The 18,113-nt window shown below is 44.2% G+C and overlaps 1 protein-coding gene across 1 annotated transcript in view; it reads right to left on the bottom strand.

The window, feature by feature from the left end:
• Positions 1 to 1,324: 1,324 nt before the first annotated feature.
• The window catches only part of TXK (TXK tyrosine kinase), a 55,543-nt gene continuing 38,754 nt past the window's right edge, over positions 1,325 to 18,113 (bottom strand). Inside the window, exons 10-14 of the mRNA XM_008062551.1 lie at positions 17,661 to 17,877; positions 11,555 to 11,619; positions 8,612 to 8,730; positions 6,659 to 6,816; positions 1,325 to 1,393 (exon numbers count right to left, since the gene is read on the bottom strand). Of these exons, the coding sequence (XP_008060742.1) occupies positions 1,325 to 1,393; positions 6,659 to 6,816; positions 8,612 to 8,730; positions 11,555 to 11,619; positions 17,661 to 17,877 (628 nt within the window). The remainder of the gene's footprint in view (positions 1,394 to 6,658; positions 6,817 to 8,611; positions 8,731 to 11,554; positions 11,620 to 17,660; positions 17,878 to 18,113) is intronic.

Genomic DNA, 18,113 nt, shown 5'->3' with positions numbered 1-18,113 from the left:
TTGGAAAGAAAGAGTCATCTTCCTGAAAGTATGAAGGCACTTACTATGACACAATAAAGTCTCTGGAAGTGTCCAACCTCACATATACATAGTGTAAAATCTCAGAACTGAAATCTGGTTCTGATTTTTCCTAGGAAGAGAATGTCACTAGGAGCTGTTCAAAGAGGAACACTGGTTAAGTCCTGTAACAATGTTTAAAACTAGAATGCAAGAGACTGCCTCCAAAATCAGGAGATAGTTGTGAAAACAACTTGATAAATAACACACAGGGAGCTGATAAGAGACATTTCCAGAATGCTCACACTCTTGGGGTTTGTAAAGATGCATTTTCTACAAATATCTCTGTGGATCAAAAGCATGGAATTCTGCAGGGAGGCTCCTTCATTCCATGGGTCGGCAGAATTTAATCTTCTGTGCATGAACGCTCAAGTGGTGAACACCACTTCTCTTCAAGAAAGTATCTCCCTCCATCTTGTGAAGGATCAAGTTTTCATGTACCCTCCAGGGTTCCTGGGGCTTTGTTGTGAAGGGCAGCCTCTAGGAAAGCTATGAAACCTTTTCCTTCTTCATGTGGAATGTGAAATACCGGGGAGAGGGGAACAAAAACATATATACACATTTTAAGCGATGTTAAGAGATGTTTGCTGTCATCAGAAGTGTCTGGACCCTGATGGTAAAAACTTTGAGCACCTCTTGTAATTGCAGAACTCAAACATGACTTATATTCATCTTACTGAGTATTGCATTTTTTTTTTTAAGTAGGAGTCTCACTGTGTCGCCCAGGCTGCAGTGCAGTGGCATACTCACAGCCACCACAGCCTCAATCTGCTGGACTCAGGTGATTCTTCCCCCTCAGCCTTCCAAGTAGCTGGAACTACAGGCGTACATCACCACACTAATTTTTTTATTTATTGTAGAGCTGAGGTCTGACCAAGTTGCCCAGGCTGGTCTCAAACCCTTGGGCTCAGGCAATCCTCTCACCTCTGCCTCCCAAAGTGCTGGGATTGTAGGCATGATTAACTGCACCCAGCTCAAGTATTGCAACTTTAATATAGTTTTTTCCTTTCTTAAAATGCATATACATTGTTTGGCACCCTCTGTATATTACAGAAAAATAAGAGTCTGAAAGTCCCTCTCACATGTGTAGAAAAACTATCATCAGAATGTTCTTCAATTTAAAGACATCTAATCAGCCTGTGACCTTCACACAGTTTTTGAGAGTCAGCGACTTGGAAGGAGGATGCTGACCATCTGTGACCCACACGGCTTCTTCTTTTCTGGTAGTCGTGCAAGATGCCCCTCTGGGTTGTCATGGCATTTCAGGTCACCAGGTTTCTGCAATCTCCGTGAGAGTCTGCAAGAGCTCAGCAAATGTAGGGCGGCCTTTAGGTTTCTAAAAAGGGAAACAGAAAAAAAGCGGTCAGCAAGGCTGAAGATTTACCCAGGTATCAGCTCTGGAACATACTGGCAGGGGCCAGGATCCAGGCTGGTTTGCCACAGAAGGAAGATGTGTGTTGGTATGAGGGGCAGCTGAGTGATGTGTGAGTGGGAAAACGTCAGTGGAGAACACTGTCGAAATAAAATGGCTGGAGATAAGCCACATGCAGAGATTTAAGTTTAAATTATTTACATTTAAATAAGTGCTTTCTTTTTTGAGACAGGGTCTTGTTCTGTTGTCCAGGCTGGAGTGCAGTGGCACAATCACAGCTCACCGCAGCCTTGACCTCCTAGGCCATTGTGCCCCCAAGTAGTTGGGACTACAGGTGGGCATCACCATGCCCAGTTAATTTTTAATATTTTTTGTAGGGAGAAGATCTCACCATGCTACCCAGGCTGATCTTGAACCCTTTGCCACAGGTAATCCTCCTGCCTCAGCCTCCCAAAGTGCTGGGATCACAGGTATGAGCCACTGCCCCCCGCCTAAATGAGTGTTAAAACTCAGTTATTCAGTCATGCTAGCCACTTGTCAAGTACTTGGTGGTGGCTGCCATTTTGGACAGTGTGGATAAAAACTGTCTTCATCACCACAGGAAGTTCTCCAGGACAGCTCTGCCTTTGAGATCTACAAGGACTTGACTTGAATGATGGGAAGAAAGAACTGGGAGAGAGGAAAGTACCGGGCTCCCAGACTTAGACCCAGGCACTTACTACACCCAATTCCCTGTAGAAAGCAGGATTCCAGCTGGGCATGGTGGCTCACCACCTGTAATCCCAGCACTTTGGGCAGCTGAGGCAGGAGGATTGCTTGAGGCCTGGAGTTCAAGAACAGCCTGGGCAACTAAGTAAAACCTTGTCTCTACAAAAATAGAAAAACTAGCTGGGCATGGTGGTGCATGCCTGTAATCCCAGCTATTTAGGAAGCTGAGGTGAGAAGATCACTTGAGCCCAGGAGATCAAGGCTATAGTGAGACATGATCGTGTCATTGCACTCCAGCCTGGGTAACAGCATAAGACCCTGGCTCAAAAGAAAGAAAGGGAGGAAGGGAAGGAAGGAAGGAAGAAAAGATTTCAGTCGGAAAGCAAAAAACATGTTTGCATCATGAGGGACTTTGTAGAGCCAAGGTCTGGATTGCGGGGCACAGGCTATGCTATTTTATAACTCAGACAATAGAACCCCTGGCAGTGGATTGAGGGATTGGAGCACTTTCCTCCTTTTATTTTTAATTGTTATTATTTTTTAATTGAGCTCTCGCTATGTCGCCTAGGCTGAAGTGCAGTAATGTGATCATGGCTCACCACAGCCTTCTGGGCTCTAGCAATCCTCCCACCTCAGCCTCTCAAGTAGCTGGGACCCCAGGTGCATTTTCTGCCTCCATTCTCAGTTGGGGGTAATTTCTTTTTTTTTTTTTTTTCCTGTAGCCAGGGTCTCGCTTTGTTGCTCAGACTGGTGGAGCATTTTCCTGTGTATCTCACTGAGGGGAAATGGTTTAGCTCTGGCTCTCTGAGGAGGAAGAGATGGTATTATCAGTGTCTTTAAGATCCATGGAAAATTGAACATCTCCTAGTAGCCACATTCTCACAGGGGACGCTGACAGCAGGGATGGAAGGGACACATCTTCTTAGTGGCTTGTAAACAGAGGGCCTCACACAAGACCCAGCGAAGGACAAAGCAGACCCACATGAATCCTCACTGAGACCCCGGGAGGCAGCAGTGGCATTCTTGGAGGGGCCAAGTTTCTATAGGAAGACCCCTGAGATGCATTTGTCAATGGTAAAATCACGCTGGACTCTAGGGCCCCCAAGCTCATGGGCAACGTCACAGGCAAAACCAACTACTGCAAACAGATACATTAACGTAACCTGTGGACGAAAGATGCCAAACTCTAAAATATTGAAGATGACTTATTCTAAGATGGTTTAAGGTGGCTTATTTATAGTAAGCTAGGTCCATGCCTTCTATTCCCTGGAAGTCCTGGGAATGTGTGCCTGCTGTGGTTGAACTGTAGCTTGGTTATATACAATTTAGGAGGACAGAAGTTACAAGAAACCACAAATCAATACGTGTGAGATTTACATTGGTTTGGTTCAGGAAGGCAGATGGGGACCTACAGGTTTTAGGTGGAGTCAAAGATTTTCTGAGTAACAATTAGTCAGTTAGAGTTAGCTTAGGAATTTTGAAGTCAGTAAAGGATTGAACAGCTTGAGAACGAATAAGGAAGCTACATTTCTTTCTTTCTTTCTTTTTTCTGAGTCAAGTATCACTCTGTCACCCAGATTGGCATGCAGTGGCACAATCATGGCTCACTGCAGCCTCAACCTCCTGGGCTCAGGTGATCCTTCTGCCTACGCATTCCACATAGCTGGAACTACAGGTGCACACCATCACCATGCCCGCTAATATTTTTATTTTTTTGTAGAGACATGGTCTTGCTATGTTGCCCAGGCTGATCTCAAATTCCTGGGTTCAAGTTATTCTCCTGCCTTGGCCTCCCAAAGTGCTGGGATTATAGGTGTGAGCCACTGCACCCAGCTGAGGACTACAGTTCTTGATATGTAGATGAAGCTTTATGCATGGTGGTAAATTCTCCTGCGAGAGCAGATAAGTGTCTTTAAAGGTCCCTGGAGTTCCCAAAAGACATTTTTTACAGGGTCATAAAATGCTTTGATTTTCCTTCTTTATCAGTTATATGATATTATACCAGAACCAGGTTGGAAAGTAAGCCAACATTCAATAGTTAACTTTTTAAAAAGCCTGTCTCCACAGGCTCATTCATTAGGAATTTGGCAAGATAAAGAAAAGGTCAGAGTTTAGCCATCAATCAAAACATTGTTTTAATCCATGTTCCTAGTGCAATTTGAGACTAAGGCAGTTTACTTGGTCCTTGTAACAGCATCCTATTTTTTGAGTCAGTGTCCCACTCTGTCACCCAGGCTGTAGTGCAGTGACACACTAACAGGCCACCACAGGCTCGATCTCCTGGGCTCAGGCGATCCTTCCACCTCAGCCTTTCAAGTAGCTGGGACTATAAGCATGCACCATCATGCCCGGCTAATTTTTTGATTTATTGTAGAGATGAGGTCTTGCCAAGTTACCCAGGCTGATCTCAAACCCCTGGGTTCAGCAATCTTCTCACCTCGGCCTCCCTAAATGCTAGTATTACAGGCATGAGCCACCGCACCCGGCCAATAAGCAGTATATTACATGTACTTGTGCATTTGTGTTGTTTCATATACAATATACACTTCTGAGCTACCTTCACGGTTATGGCAAAGATGCCACTAAGACAGCCGGTTCCCACTAACATCTTCCTTAACATTTGTCTGTGTCTTTCCAGATTCCTTGTAGAGCAGTTAATCATATGTAAAAAATTTTCATACACTGAGAATCTTTATAAATCTAATGCTTCTCTGGAATGTGAACAACCAGGTTGCTCTTAAAATCTTGGATTCACCAGTGTTTGTGGATTGGCTCAGAAGTTATTTCTTTTCTCAGCCAGGAGGAACACTCCACATCAAGCTGTGATTTTTCTGGGCTGAAACTGTCCACTGGAAAGGGAGTGACACTCTCACAATCACAGGGCGAGTCTGATAAGAAAGTCAAGGGTGTGTTGGGTCAAGAGCATGTTGGGTCAGTGGCCCAGGAAAGATGGAGGTGTGACAGAAAGTCCTCTGGCTTTATTTTTAAGCATGGCATTTTCACTAAAGGAAAAGCCAAGTCTGGGGAGTTCATTTCCTGAGTGGAAGTTCCTGGCACCCTTTCTGCCTCCATTCTCATTTGGGGTTAATCTCTCCAGCAGGAGTTTTGAGTGTGGAAGAGAAAGGAAGCCATCACAGGGCCAGGCAAGTGAAAGTAATGTAGGTAGAAACACCCTCTCCTCCTCAATGTGGAAGCTTCACATACCTGGTTCTGTCCTTGATCTCCAGCCACTGTTTTTTGGTTTTTTTTTTTTGTTATTGTTTTGGGGTCTTTTTTTTTAGTCAGTGTCATTCTGTCACCCAGGCTAGAGTGCAGTGGCATGATCATGGCTCACCACAGCCTGACCCTGTGTACCACCACGCCAGGCTAATTTTTTTTTCCTTAGTTTATAATTGTAGCAATGAGATCTTGCCATGTTGCCCAGACTGTTATCAAACTCCTGGGCTCAAACAACTCTCCCACCTCGGCCTCCAAAAGTACCGAGATTATAAGCATGAGCCACTATACTCAGCCCCACTGGTTCTTAAAGATAATGAAACATCTAGTCACTGAGGCTTCAGTATCATCAAGAGATTCAGTATCATCAAGAACCAATCTAAGATAAGACTTGGAAAATTCACTGAGTTCCTCCAATAAAATGTCATTGTTCATGTTCAGAGAAACTTCTCTAGCTACCAGCTATAGAAATATAATTTCAGGGATTATAGATATAGTTATAGTCTTTTTTCTTTCTTTCTTTTCTTTTTTATTTTTGGAATCAGAGTCTCATTGTCACCCAGGATGGAGTGCAGTGACACACTCACGGCCACTGCAGCCTTGACCTGCTGGGCTCAAGCCATCCTTCTGCCTCAGCCTTCCAAGTAGCTGGAACCACAGGCACATGCCACCACACCCAGCTAATTTTTTGACTTATTGTGGAGACAAGGTCTCGCCAAGTTGCCCAGGCTGGTCTCAAACCTCTGGGCTCAGGCAATCCTCTTGCCTTGGCACCCCAAAGTGCTAGGATTACAGATGTGAGCCACTGCGCCCAGCCAGCTATAGTCTTAAGACTATACTTTCAGATCATATATTTATATACAGGGGAGTGCCAAAAAAATGTATATACATTTTAAGTATGACGTTCACTCAAAAGAGGGCATTCATCAAATGAATGCTGGTGTCACCATGTGACAGGCAGGACAGTCAAAGAAAATAGTGGAAGCATGATCATGTGAACATCATACTACACATTGCTATCGTGATTCAATTCCACTTTGAAAAGTAATATGAGATAGCATCTCTTAAAATGTATATACTCTTTTGGGCACCTCCTGTATATAATGGCTATTGTGTAAAACAAAATGGGTGAATGACTTTGTAGTGGGAGTTTCAGATTGAACCGCTACTTCAGGCTCTTGGAATCATGTCCAAGACACAGGGAGCTTTTCCTACTATGATGGAGTCCTGGGTGATATCTGTGATCCTCAGTCTGCTCTCAGACACTGGGACTACAGCCTTTGCAGGAAGGTCAGGGACACCCACCTCGTGCCAGCAGCTGTACATGACTTCGTAAATGGACATCGGGGCCAGCCGAGGGCGATACAGCCTAAAGCCTTTAGAAATGGTCTCCACGACGTGCAAATTTGACTTATTTTCAAAAGGCATTTTTCCTTCAGTAAAAACCTCCCACATTAAAACTCCTACAAATAAAATGCACAAAAACAAAGGGGTTAGAGAGAAATGGTCACTTGGGAACTGAAAGAACAATTTCAAACCACAAAGTATTATTTTTGTCCTCCAACCTTTGAGTTATAATCACCCAGAATGAGAGCAACTGCATGCAGAAAGCCACCCATGGGCACCTGAGTTGCCTCAGCCTCCCAAGTGCTGTAGAGACAGGGTCTCGCTGTATTGCCCAGGCTGATCTTGAACACCTGGGTTCAAGCAATCCTCCCACCTTGGACCACACCAGGCCAGTTTTTTCATTTCTAAGTACCATCTCATATCCCCACACCCTGAAATCAATGAACCTTTCTGCCATGCCACAGAAAATGACAGAATTGTGTGACCCTCTCCTGCCTGCTATAGCCAAGGGCTTCCGAGCCAGGAGGGGTCTTGTGTCCTCCTCTTTCCACTAAAAGATTAGACTACTGGTAGAGTCCCAGAGTACCTAGCAGGGGCTCTGTAATAATTAGGTGTTCGATCACCATTGATTGATTGATTGACTAATTGACTAGCGAAACTTCTACAAGAACTTCCAGTTTGACTTCATTTAATGATTCACTTAGTCTAACAAATATTTATTAAGTGTTGTTGAGAGGCCAGACCTATGCTGGGGCCAGAGGATTTTATAGGAATGAGACCAGCCCACATGCCGAAGAAATTCACTGCCCAGTGGGGAAGTAAGATGAGCCATCAGGGAAAACTCAGGGAGTCCCAGTGGGTCTGCAAACACTCAGGGAGGTACTAGTACTGCATTGGGATCTAAGATGTGGTCCCCAAGGGAGATTCAAATGTCACCTGCTGAGACTGTCACGTGTCCATGGAGCTAGTGACATCAATGATGCAAGCTTAACCCTACTGTAGACATTAAAACTTGCCCCTTCTGAGGTCCCACGTGTCTCTCCAAACCCAAAGGCTAACCAGAAAGATCTGGGTGGAAAAGAACTCATAAGTTCAAGGCCCACTTACAAATGGGAACATGGGGTATTCAGTTTGTGCGATTGGCTGTCACGAGACACTGCCAGGGGAGGGATGGGAGAAGGAGGTGGGCACATAATATTACTAAGGGTACCTGATCCTAAACCAGGGGAAGTGAGGACCAGCGGGAGGCCCAAACTTCACCTGCACCGTAGACCACTTATGTACCTAATCCTGACTTGAACCCCACATCCTTAAAATAAAATAAGGAAAAAAAGAGAGAGTGTATCAATTTTTGCACATTTATTGCAATTTTTTGGAAAAATCAACTCAAAAACAGACTCCATGAGACATGATCTACAGTGTCTCCTCCATGAAAAACATTATCCAATATAAATATCAGTTGACAAGGATCCCAAGGAAGCCTGGGTCCCAATTCCACAACATTTGCCAATAATGAAGTAAAGGAGGTGGCGCCATTGTTTCAACCCAGGTTTGAAGTTCAGGTTATCAATTGAACAGTTGGACGACAGTCAAGCTGCTTAGTAGCTAGACAATAAGACTTATTAATTGCAAGCTAAACTCAATGACACCATAAGATTGTTTTTTCTTCAAGCCTCCTTGGTGTGGAAAAGTTGGCTGAGTTGTTTTCTAGATCAACAGGCTTATGTAAGAAAGCGTAACACCAGTTGCCAAAGACAGCCTGGATGCGGTTAGATCGCAGAAGAGAGAAGCACAGTCACAGGGAACTTTTTGGTTTTTGTTTTTTGAAATGCTACATTGTATTAGGAAATCAATGTTAAAAATAAAGCACTGCCCAGTGTATTAAATCAAGGGAACATCAAACGCACTCACCAAAGGACCAGACGTCGGATTTACTGCTGTATTTGTTGAAATGAAAAACTTCCGGAGGAGACCACTTGATGGGAAACTTGGCTCCCGAAGAACTAATGTATTCATCATCCAAAACGTACCTGAGGTCATCAGATTCCAAGTACACTATGTTAATTACGCCAGCTCTGTTGACTTCCAATCCCCTTAGTTAACGCCGAGTTGCTAAAGGATAAAATAGTTTACCCAGGAAAGGCTCTGAACACCTTCTCTTCTTATTAGGCAAGTAGAAAAGTACCCCTCAGAGTGTTTCCTCCCCAAACCAAGTCTCCATTGTGTTTATTTTACTTGGATCTTTGAAAATCATAATAATTCTTCAGTCCAAAACATGGCCCACTGGTTGTGTTAGTTCATGAGGAATTCTTAATCCTACAAGTATGTTAAATGCTCTAATAACCAAGGTTATAAAAAGGATGTAAAAGATAAAGACTGCTCTTCTTATAGTGGAATAAAAATAACTCAAATGTGGATGCCATATTCCATGAGCATTCTTTTGTGAGACATAGGAAAGGGAAGGTGGAAATAAAAATATATGAACATAATACTTTTTCTGAGTTGGGGTCTCACTCTGTAACCTAGGCTAGAGTACAGAGGCATGATCACAGCTCACTACAGCCTCGACCCCCTGGGCTCAAGTGATCCTCCCGCCTCAATCTCCCGAGTAGCTGGGACTACAGGTGCACACCACCGTGCCAAGCTACATTTTTATGTTTTTTGTAGAGATGAAGTCTCGCTATGTTGCCTGAGCTCAAGTGATCCTCTTGCCTCAGCCTCCCAAAGTGCTGGGATTATAGGCATGAGCCATCGCACCTAGCTAACATAATACTTTTGATGTGAAAAATCTCCAATGCATTGAATGGCCCTATATGGAAAGAAATCAGAAATAAATGCCATCTCTTCAAAAAAAAAAAAATTGAATCCCCACTCTTGAGTATTTATACAGGAAGGTCAAGTGTGGGACTCTGAAGAGAAGAGACAACTGACTTGTACTTGTTGTTCTTGAGTATATAATAGAGTAACCTTGAATTATTTATTAGCCGCCCTCACACTGTCACTTTTTTTTTTTAACACACTCCACCTCACTTCATTTAAGTGTGGAGTCAGATTTCATTCTACTTAGGAAAAGAGTGAATAATAGAAAACAAAGGGGAGAGTGAATAATAGAAAACAAAGGAGAGAAAAGCCATTTGCTATAGATTCTGGGTTTCTAAAATCTCTTCCAAGAAGAAGGGTAGAGTTATGAACAGAATATCTGGAGAAGTGAGTTGTGATCAAGAGTGCAATCTCACCTCCACCCTCACCATCTAGAAGATTCCTTGAGCCAGGGGAATAGTGCGGGGAAGAATCAACCGGAAAAGATGGAGCCCCAGACCTGAGTAGCTCACTCAGTCAAGGTCCTGCACCCTATATTCCAGGAGGCCTGCCCAGTTACACAGCAGAGAGAGAGGCTGCCACTCCCATATGAGGTTGGCAGGATCAAAAAACAAAGCACAACCCCTGTGCTCCTACCCAGGAGAGCCCAGGAAAGGCAGAAAGACTTCAGAGAACACATGACTGTGGATGTGCCTGGGTAAATGGGACCTGAAATAGCCCCATAGAGTTCTCTAATCATAGAAAGTGCCAGTTTGGAAGGAACCCTGCAGGAAGAAATTCAGATAAGGACAGGCACAGTGGCTTATGCCTATAATCCCAGCACTTTGGGAGGCCGAGGCAAGAGGATTGCTTAAGCCCAGGAGTTGTGACCAGCTTGGGTACCGTAGCAAGACCTCGTCTCTACAAAAACTTTTTTAAAAAATTAGCTATTCATGGGCACACACCTGTAGTCCCAGCTACTTGGGAGGCTGAGGAAGAAGGAATGGAGGATTTCTTGAGCCCAGGAGGCCAAGGCTTCAGTGAGTCGTAATCGTGCCACCGCACTTCAGCCTGGGTGGCAGAGTGAGACCCTGACTCAAAAGAAAATAAGAGAGAAAAGGAGGAGGAGGAGGAGGAGGAGGAAGAGGAGGACGAGGAAGAGGAGGAAGAAGAAGAAGAAGGAGAAGAAGAAGAAGAAGAGAAGAAAGAGGAGGAGGAGGAAAGAAGGAAGGAAGGAAGGAAGGAAAGAAGGAAGGAAGGAAGGAAGGAAGGAAGGAAGGAAGGAAGGAAGGAAGGAAGGAAGGAAGGAAGGAAAGAAGGGAGAGAGGGAAGGAGGGAGGAGGGAAGGGAAGGAGGAAAGAAGAGTCAGTAGTCATCTGTGTGGAGGACCAGCCAAGGAAAAACGTGACGGCTGCAAGGATAGCAGTGCCCATGGACAACACAGGACCTGATAAGCCACCTCCCACCCATCCCGTGGCCCCACCAGGCACAAGAACTTGGACTCTGATGCTGAGCAAAACCAGGGAGAAACCCTGAATCCATTTCTAGCTTCCCAAAGAAAAAGAGCCTCGAAGTGTAAACTTTACTGAATTGTCGAAAAATATGGTTAGATATTTCACACTCGTAGACTCAAAGCCAACTACAGCACTTAATCACAGGAATGTTTGATGGCAACACAGAAAAACGAGAGCTGAGAAGACAACGTTATTGCTTTTTCTTCTTTAAAGAAATATACACACATCAGAAAATCTTTCCTCTTAACCTTACACCCATGAGTGGGCTGAGAAATCCTCTCTTAAATTTTAAGGTACTCCATAGTTGTGTTGATAGTGACCTGAAAGAGACTCAGGACAGCCCATAGTCAACAGCCACCTTGCAGCTAAAACTGGTACCTGCCCTAAGATTCAGAAGGGTCAGCAGGCCACATAAGCACACACATCCCTAGAAGAAACCAGAAAGACCAGCAGCGTCCTCAGCATGGTGGTAGACATATGTAAGCGTCCCTCTTATTCGTAAACAAACAAACATAGATGCTTGCCTACATGTATCAAGTACCTTGTCATTCCAAAGTCCGAGATCTTTACTACACATGTGGAACTGACCAAACAATTCCTGGCCGCCTGGAGAAAAAAAAAAAGAATCCAAGTTTGAATACACATTTTTCTTTCAAGAGTGTCTACTCTCCCTGTCCTTGGTTTATTTGAGTCTACATTACCTCTCTTGGACAACCAAGTGATTTTAATGGATATATATGATTCAATCATTTTCCCTCACATGAGAGACTTTAATGATTCTTCAAAGTAATTTTAAAAATTGAGGCCAGGCATAGTGGCTCATGCCAGCAATTCCAGCATTCTAGGAGGCCAAAGTGGGAGGATTGCTTGAATCTAGGGATTTGAGACCAGCCTAGGCAACATAGTGAGATCTTGTCGCTACAAAAAAAAAAATTTTTTTTTTAAATAGCCAGGCGTTGTCGGACATGGTGGCTCACACCTATAATCCCAGCACTTTGGGAGACTGAGGTGAGAGGATTGTCTGAGTCCACGGGTTCAAGACTAGCCTGGGCAATTTGGCGAGACCTTGTCTCTGTAATAAATCAAAAAATTAGCCGGGCATGGTGGCATATGCCAGTGGTTCCAGCTACTTGGAAGACTGAGGCAGAAGGATCACCTGAGCCCAGCAGGTCGAGGCTGCAGTAGCCAGAGCGTGACACTACCCTCCTGCCTGGGTGACAGAGTAAGACTCCAACTCAAAAAACAAAAAAAATTTAAAAAATAAAAATAGCCAGGTGTAGTGGCATGTGCCTATAATCCCAGCTACATGGGAAGCTGAAGTGGAAAGATTGCCTGAGCCCAGGAGGTCGAGGCTATAGTGAGCCATGATTGTGCCTCTGCACTCCAGCCTGTGTTGATAGAGTGAGAATTCAACTCAAAAAAAAAATTTTTTTAAGAAATTTTAACACTTTTAATTTTTAAAATGTTTAATCTTTCTCAAGAAGTAACCTTGATAAACATGAAGACTAAGTCAATCTAAGAGATGATCAACTATGAATCTTGGCACAAATGGGGCATTTTTTAAACTTACCATATAAGGAAGAAAGCCCAAAATACATGACAGATAAGGCATAATTATTTGGGATTTCTAAAAGGTAATAAAAATTAAGAAACTATATTTTAATACTTGCATTTCTCTCAATATAAACACAGTGATAGTTTCATGTTTTTAAAATTACCGCAGTGACAGTGTGGCGATTTCTAAAAGAACTAGACATTGACCTTCCATATGACCCAGTAGTCCCTCTACTGGGAATATACCCAGAGGAACTCAAATCATTCTACAAAAAAGATACTTGCACATGCATGTTTATTGCAGCACTATTCACAATAGCAAAAACATGGAACCAACTATCCTGCCTATTGAAAGATTACAGGGCCGAGTACACTGGCTTATGCCTATATCCCAGCACTTTGGGAGGCCTAAGTGAGTGGATTGCCTGAACCCAGAGGTTCGAGACCAGCCTGGGCAACTTGACAAGACCTCATCTCTACAACAAATCAAAAAATTAGCCGGGCATGGTGGCACGTGACTGTAGTTCTGGCTACTTGGAAGGCTGAGGCAGAAGAATCGCCTAGCCCAGCAGATTGAGACTGCAGTGACTGTGAGCATGCCACTGCATTCCAGCCTGGGCAACAGAGTGAGACTTCAACTTCAAAAAAAAATGCTTGGCCAAGCACGGTGGCTCAAGCCTGTAATCCCAGCACTTTGGGAGGCCGAGGTGAGAGGATTGCCTGAGCCCATGGGTTCGAGAACAGTCTAGGCAACTTGGCAAGATCTCATCTCTACAACAAATCAAAAAATTAGCTGGGCATGGTAGCGTGCACTTGTAGTTCTGGCTACTCGAAAGACCGAGGCAGAAAGATGACCTGCCCAGCAGGTCGATGCTGGGGTGGCCATGAGCATACCACTGCATTCCAACCTGGGTGACAGAGTAAGACTCTGACTCAAAAAAAAAAAAAGGAGGACTGCATTACAAAAAAATGTGGTACATATACACAATGGAATATTATTCAGTCATAAAAAAGGACAAACATATGGACTTCACAGTAACCTGAATGGATTTAGAGTCGATCACACTCAGTGATCTATCACAGAAACAAAGAACAGAGTACCATATGTTCTCACTCATAAGAAGACTCTGAACATTTACCATACTATTATAAGAAAGGGATTGGCAGTAATGGGGTACTGCCAGGGTAGGGGGGAACACAACATCAATAAGGGTACATGATCTCTCAAACCGGGCAAAGTGGGGACCAAAGGGAGGCCCAAACTTCACCTGTGTGATGACCACTTGTATACCTTATCCTGAATTGTACCCCATATCTTTAAAATAAATAAAATTACTGCAGTGAGCTAGTTCATGGCACTATATGATGTAGACACAATACATTTGGTGTCAAAACCACCCATTTTCAGCAACATAGTCAAGAAAATCACTGATCTGTTTATTTAGTCTCATGTAGATGATGATTTGATAGATTTTTCTCTTTTCAGTGAATTTGTGGTTCAGTTAATCTAGTAACACTGGAAATGGAAAGCCAGAGGGAGCTGGTTTGGAAGACACCAGCAAGTACCAGCAATGAGCTCAAAGCCAAGCCACAAGAAAGTCCTTGGTGGGACAAGATTCATTGATAATGGATACATTTTTTGTTTGTTTCTTTGTTTTGCTTTGTTTTGCTTTGTTTTTCTTGAGTTGGAGTCTCACTCTGTAGCCCAGGCTGGAGTGCAGTGGCACATTCATGGCCACAGCAGCCTCAACTTGCTGGCTCAGATGATCCTTCTGAATAAGTCTTCCAAGTAGCTGGAACTACAGGCGCGCCATCATGCCCGACTAATTTTTTTTTTTTTTTTTTGGAGTTGGAGTCTCACTCTGTCACCAGACTAGAGTGCAGTGGCATGATCCCGGCCACTGCAGCCTCAACCTGATGGGCTCTGGCGATCCTTCCGCCTCAGCCTTCCAAGTAGCCAGAACTACGGCGTGCACTACCACATCTGGCTAAGTTTTTATTTATTGTAGAGATGAGGTCTCACCAAGTTGCCCGTGCGGGTCTCGAACCCATGAACTCAAGCAATCCACTCACCTCGGCCTCCCAAAATGCTGGGATTACAGGCTGAGCCACCGAGCCCGGGCACCCAACTAATTTTTTAACATATTGTAGAGACGAGGTCTTGCCAAGTTGCCCAGGCTGGTCTCGAACCTCTGGACTTAGGCAATCCTCCCACCTCTGCCTCCCAAAGTGCTGGGATTACAGTTGAGTCACCACACCTGACCTATGTTTTAAGTGGCATGGAGGAAGAGGAAATAGAACACAGAAGACGATGAGCACTCAAGAGAGAAACCAAGGGTGGGAAGACCATTGAGGAGTCACCAGTAGCAAACAGAATGGCCAAAGCGTTGCCCATCTGTTATCAGGCCAGACAAACCCAAGGGACAAGGACAGTGTGCTAGAACTGACTCCACATCATCCACTCAAGAGCCCACGTGTGGCTCCCAGGAGCTGGATGTTAGAATGTGCCATGAAGAAGGAGAAGCAATGATGTGTCTCTATAACAGCAACAGTGAGCTCCACGGAGCCTGTCCACATGTCAGCATGAATTATTCACTCATGTGATCCTCCCACAACCCATGCAAGGGAAGTGCTGTCATCAGTACCACACTACTGGTTAACTTGTTTGCCCAAAGTTACACAGCCAGTAAGAAACAGAGGCAAGGTTTCAACCCAGGTAGTCTGGCTCTCAACCACCACTGCACAGGGGACTCACCAAGGGAATTTCAAGAAATGTTTTTGGTTTTTTTTTAACTTGAGGGTCTCACTCTGTCACCCAAACTGGCATGCAGTGGCACAATCACAGCTCACCGCAGCCTCAACCTTCTGGGTTCAGGTCCTTCTGCCTCAGTCTCCCGAGTAGCTGTGACTACAGGTGTGTGCCACCACACTCAGCTAATTTTTTAATTTTTTGTAGAGATCAGGTCTTGCTATATTGCCTAAGCTGGTCTTGAACTCCTGGACTCAAGCAATCCTCCTGCCTCAGCCTCCCAAAGTGCTGGGATTATAGGCATGAGCCACCACACCCAGCCACTTTCAAGAAATGTTCCACCCCCAGAGATTCTGATTTATTGGTCTGGGATCTGGTCTGGGTATTGTGATTTTCCTAGAAGCTTCTGAGTAATTCTTATGCACACCAAAGCTTGAAGTTTGAGAACCACTGCTCTGCAACTTGTGTTCTTATCACTGTACCAAATTTCAGGAGGGGATGCCTTGATCTCCAAGACTCTAAGTCAACTAAAATAGATTCTAGTATGTGTTTAAAGTGTAATCAATTTGCCACTATATGAAGTAGTAGATAATATAATGCCAGGAGCACTCTAAGTCGCAGGGAGGATAAGAATACTTTCCAAGATGTGCTGGGGACATAATAATAAGTCTCCTTTTTCTCCCCAGAATATTCCAGCCTGAATGGTGAATGGTCACTTGTCACGTTTGATGGATTTCATTTAGGTGATGGTACCAAGCATTTCTTATAGGATTCTCAAATTCTCATTTGAGTTCAATTTCAGATTTAGAAATGAGACATGGAAGGGTGTAAAAGAAATCATACAAATATCATGAATGAATGTAGAAGGGACAGAAGGAATTTCCCAAGGGGAGGGACCGACACAGGAAATGGTGCCATTCTCATTTGGTTTGGGGTATAACCATCATTGTTTTTCTATGGGAATGTTCTGAGCATTACAGAACACAGTAAGTTAGCAGTATGAGTCTTCTAAACAATGCCAGTAATGCTCTTGCCATTCTGTTAGGCCCAAACCCCACGGGGGGAAGTTTCACTCCTCGGTGGGAACTACTGGAACTTATTTTTCACTGTTCTGTTGCCAGTACCTAGTAAGGGACTTGGCATGTACTAGGCTATTAATAAACATTGATTACTGGTTGAAAGGAAGAAAGGTGGAAGGAAAGAAAGAAGGAAGAGAGGGAAGAAGGGAGAGAAAGAGAAGAAGGGGAAGGAAGTCCATTTTAGTGAGTGGATTGGTTAGGCAGTCAATTAGTTCAAGGCATTTCTAGCGTAAAATCTAGCTTGGCAACAGCATCGATGATCAATTAAAAAATAAAGTTACATTTCACAACAAATTGCACAGATACTAAAATGTTTAAAGCTTAAATGAAAGGTTCCATCATTCAAAGGTTTGAAGGGCACTGGCACATCCTTCCGAATTGAACAGATGACATCAAAATGGAATCATGTTAGCTAAAGAACAGCCATTTCAACATCGCTTAAGCTTTGTCATGCTTTGCTAGCTGTCTGTTCCACTCCCCTTTTCCCAATAATTAGCCAAGGACAGAGCCAGGTTTCTGGAAGTGGCTATTGAACACTGTTCTGTGACTCTTAAGTCTGTCTTGTACTGATTACTCTTGTATTCTAGGCATTTGTTTTCCTGCTATACAGGACCCAGCTAACCTTATCTTCCATGACTGCCCACCAGCCCACCTCCTGGAGTTGCAAGACTGGTTGCCCTGACAATGCCAAGGACACAAGACCAGTGTTATCAATACTCAGGAATGCAGCTGCAGGAAACTTTTCTTAACCCCATCTCCTTAATTAAAACTTTTTTTTTTTTTTTTTTTTAGCCAGAGTCTCACTGTCAACTAGGCTGGAGTGCAGTAGCATGCTCACGACCACTGCAGCCTCCACCTGCTGGGCCCAGGTGATTGCTCAGGCAATCCTTCTGCCTCAGCCTTCCATGTAGCTGGAACCACAGGAGCATGCCACCACTCCTGGCTAATTTTTTGATTTATTGTAGAGAAGTCTTGCCATGCTGCCCAGGCTGGTCTTCAACCTGAGGGCTTAGGCAATCCTCTCACCTTGGCCTCCCAAAGTGCTGGGATTATAGGCATGAGCCACCATGTCCTCCTTCCTCACACCCCCGGGTCACACTGCCTCTTTGTGTTAGTCCCACTCTCTTGAGTGGAATAAATTCTTTTGCCTTGTCTTTGCAAGTCTTTGCTTTATTCCCACATCACCGGCCCACCCTTCCTCAGTTTACCCTAACATGAACATAATGACAATTCATAAGAGAGTGAGTGGGCCTGCTTGTACTCACCAAATCCCTGTGGATATAGCAGCTCCTCTCCAGATACACCATCCCTTCACAGACGTCCTGGCACACACTCAGCAGCAGCTCCTTCTGGAACATTCCTTTCCTCTCCTGGAGATAGTTGAGCAGGCAACCATGCTCCATGAACTCCGTCACAATATAGAGGGGCTTCTGCTGTGTGCAGACTCCATACAGCTGCACCAATCTTGAATGCGACAGTTTCCTGTTGGAAAAACACACGGAGCCATGAGCAGAATCACTTTTACCTTCTAGCATGTTTGAACACAGCTGCTAATGTTGACACTGACGTATCACTCTCATTAGCAAAGTGAGATAAAAAGCAACCCAACCATAAGGAAATCGTGCCATCTCCTCTGCTTATGCTCTGGGGATGTGGGAGGAACAGTCTACACAGTGCTCCCCAAGTTTGTGTGGATGCCAGCTATCACATGACCCTGT

Source organism: Carlito syrichta, unplaced genomic scaffold (genome assembly GCF_000164805.1).
Source record: "Carlito syrichta isolate Samal-C Ts95f unplaced genomic scaffold, Tarsius_syrichta-2.0.1 Scaffold305745, whole genome shotgun sequence".
NCBI classification, from domain to species: domain Eukaryota; kingdom Metazoa; phylum Chordata; class Mammalia; order Primates; family Tarsiidae; genus Carlito; species Carlito syrichta.
Note: the sequence above shows the minus strand (reverse complement) of the source record. Positions and strands in the feature narration are given on the sequence as shown.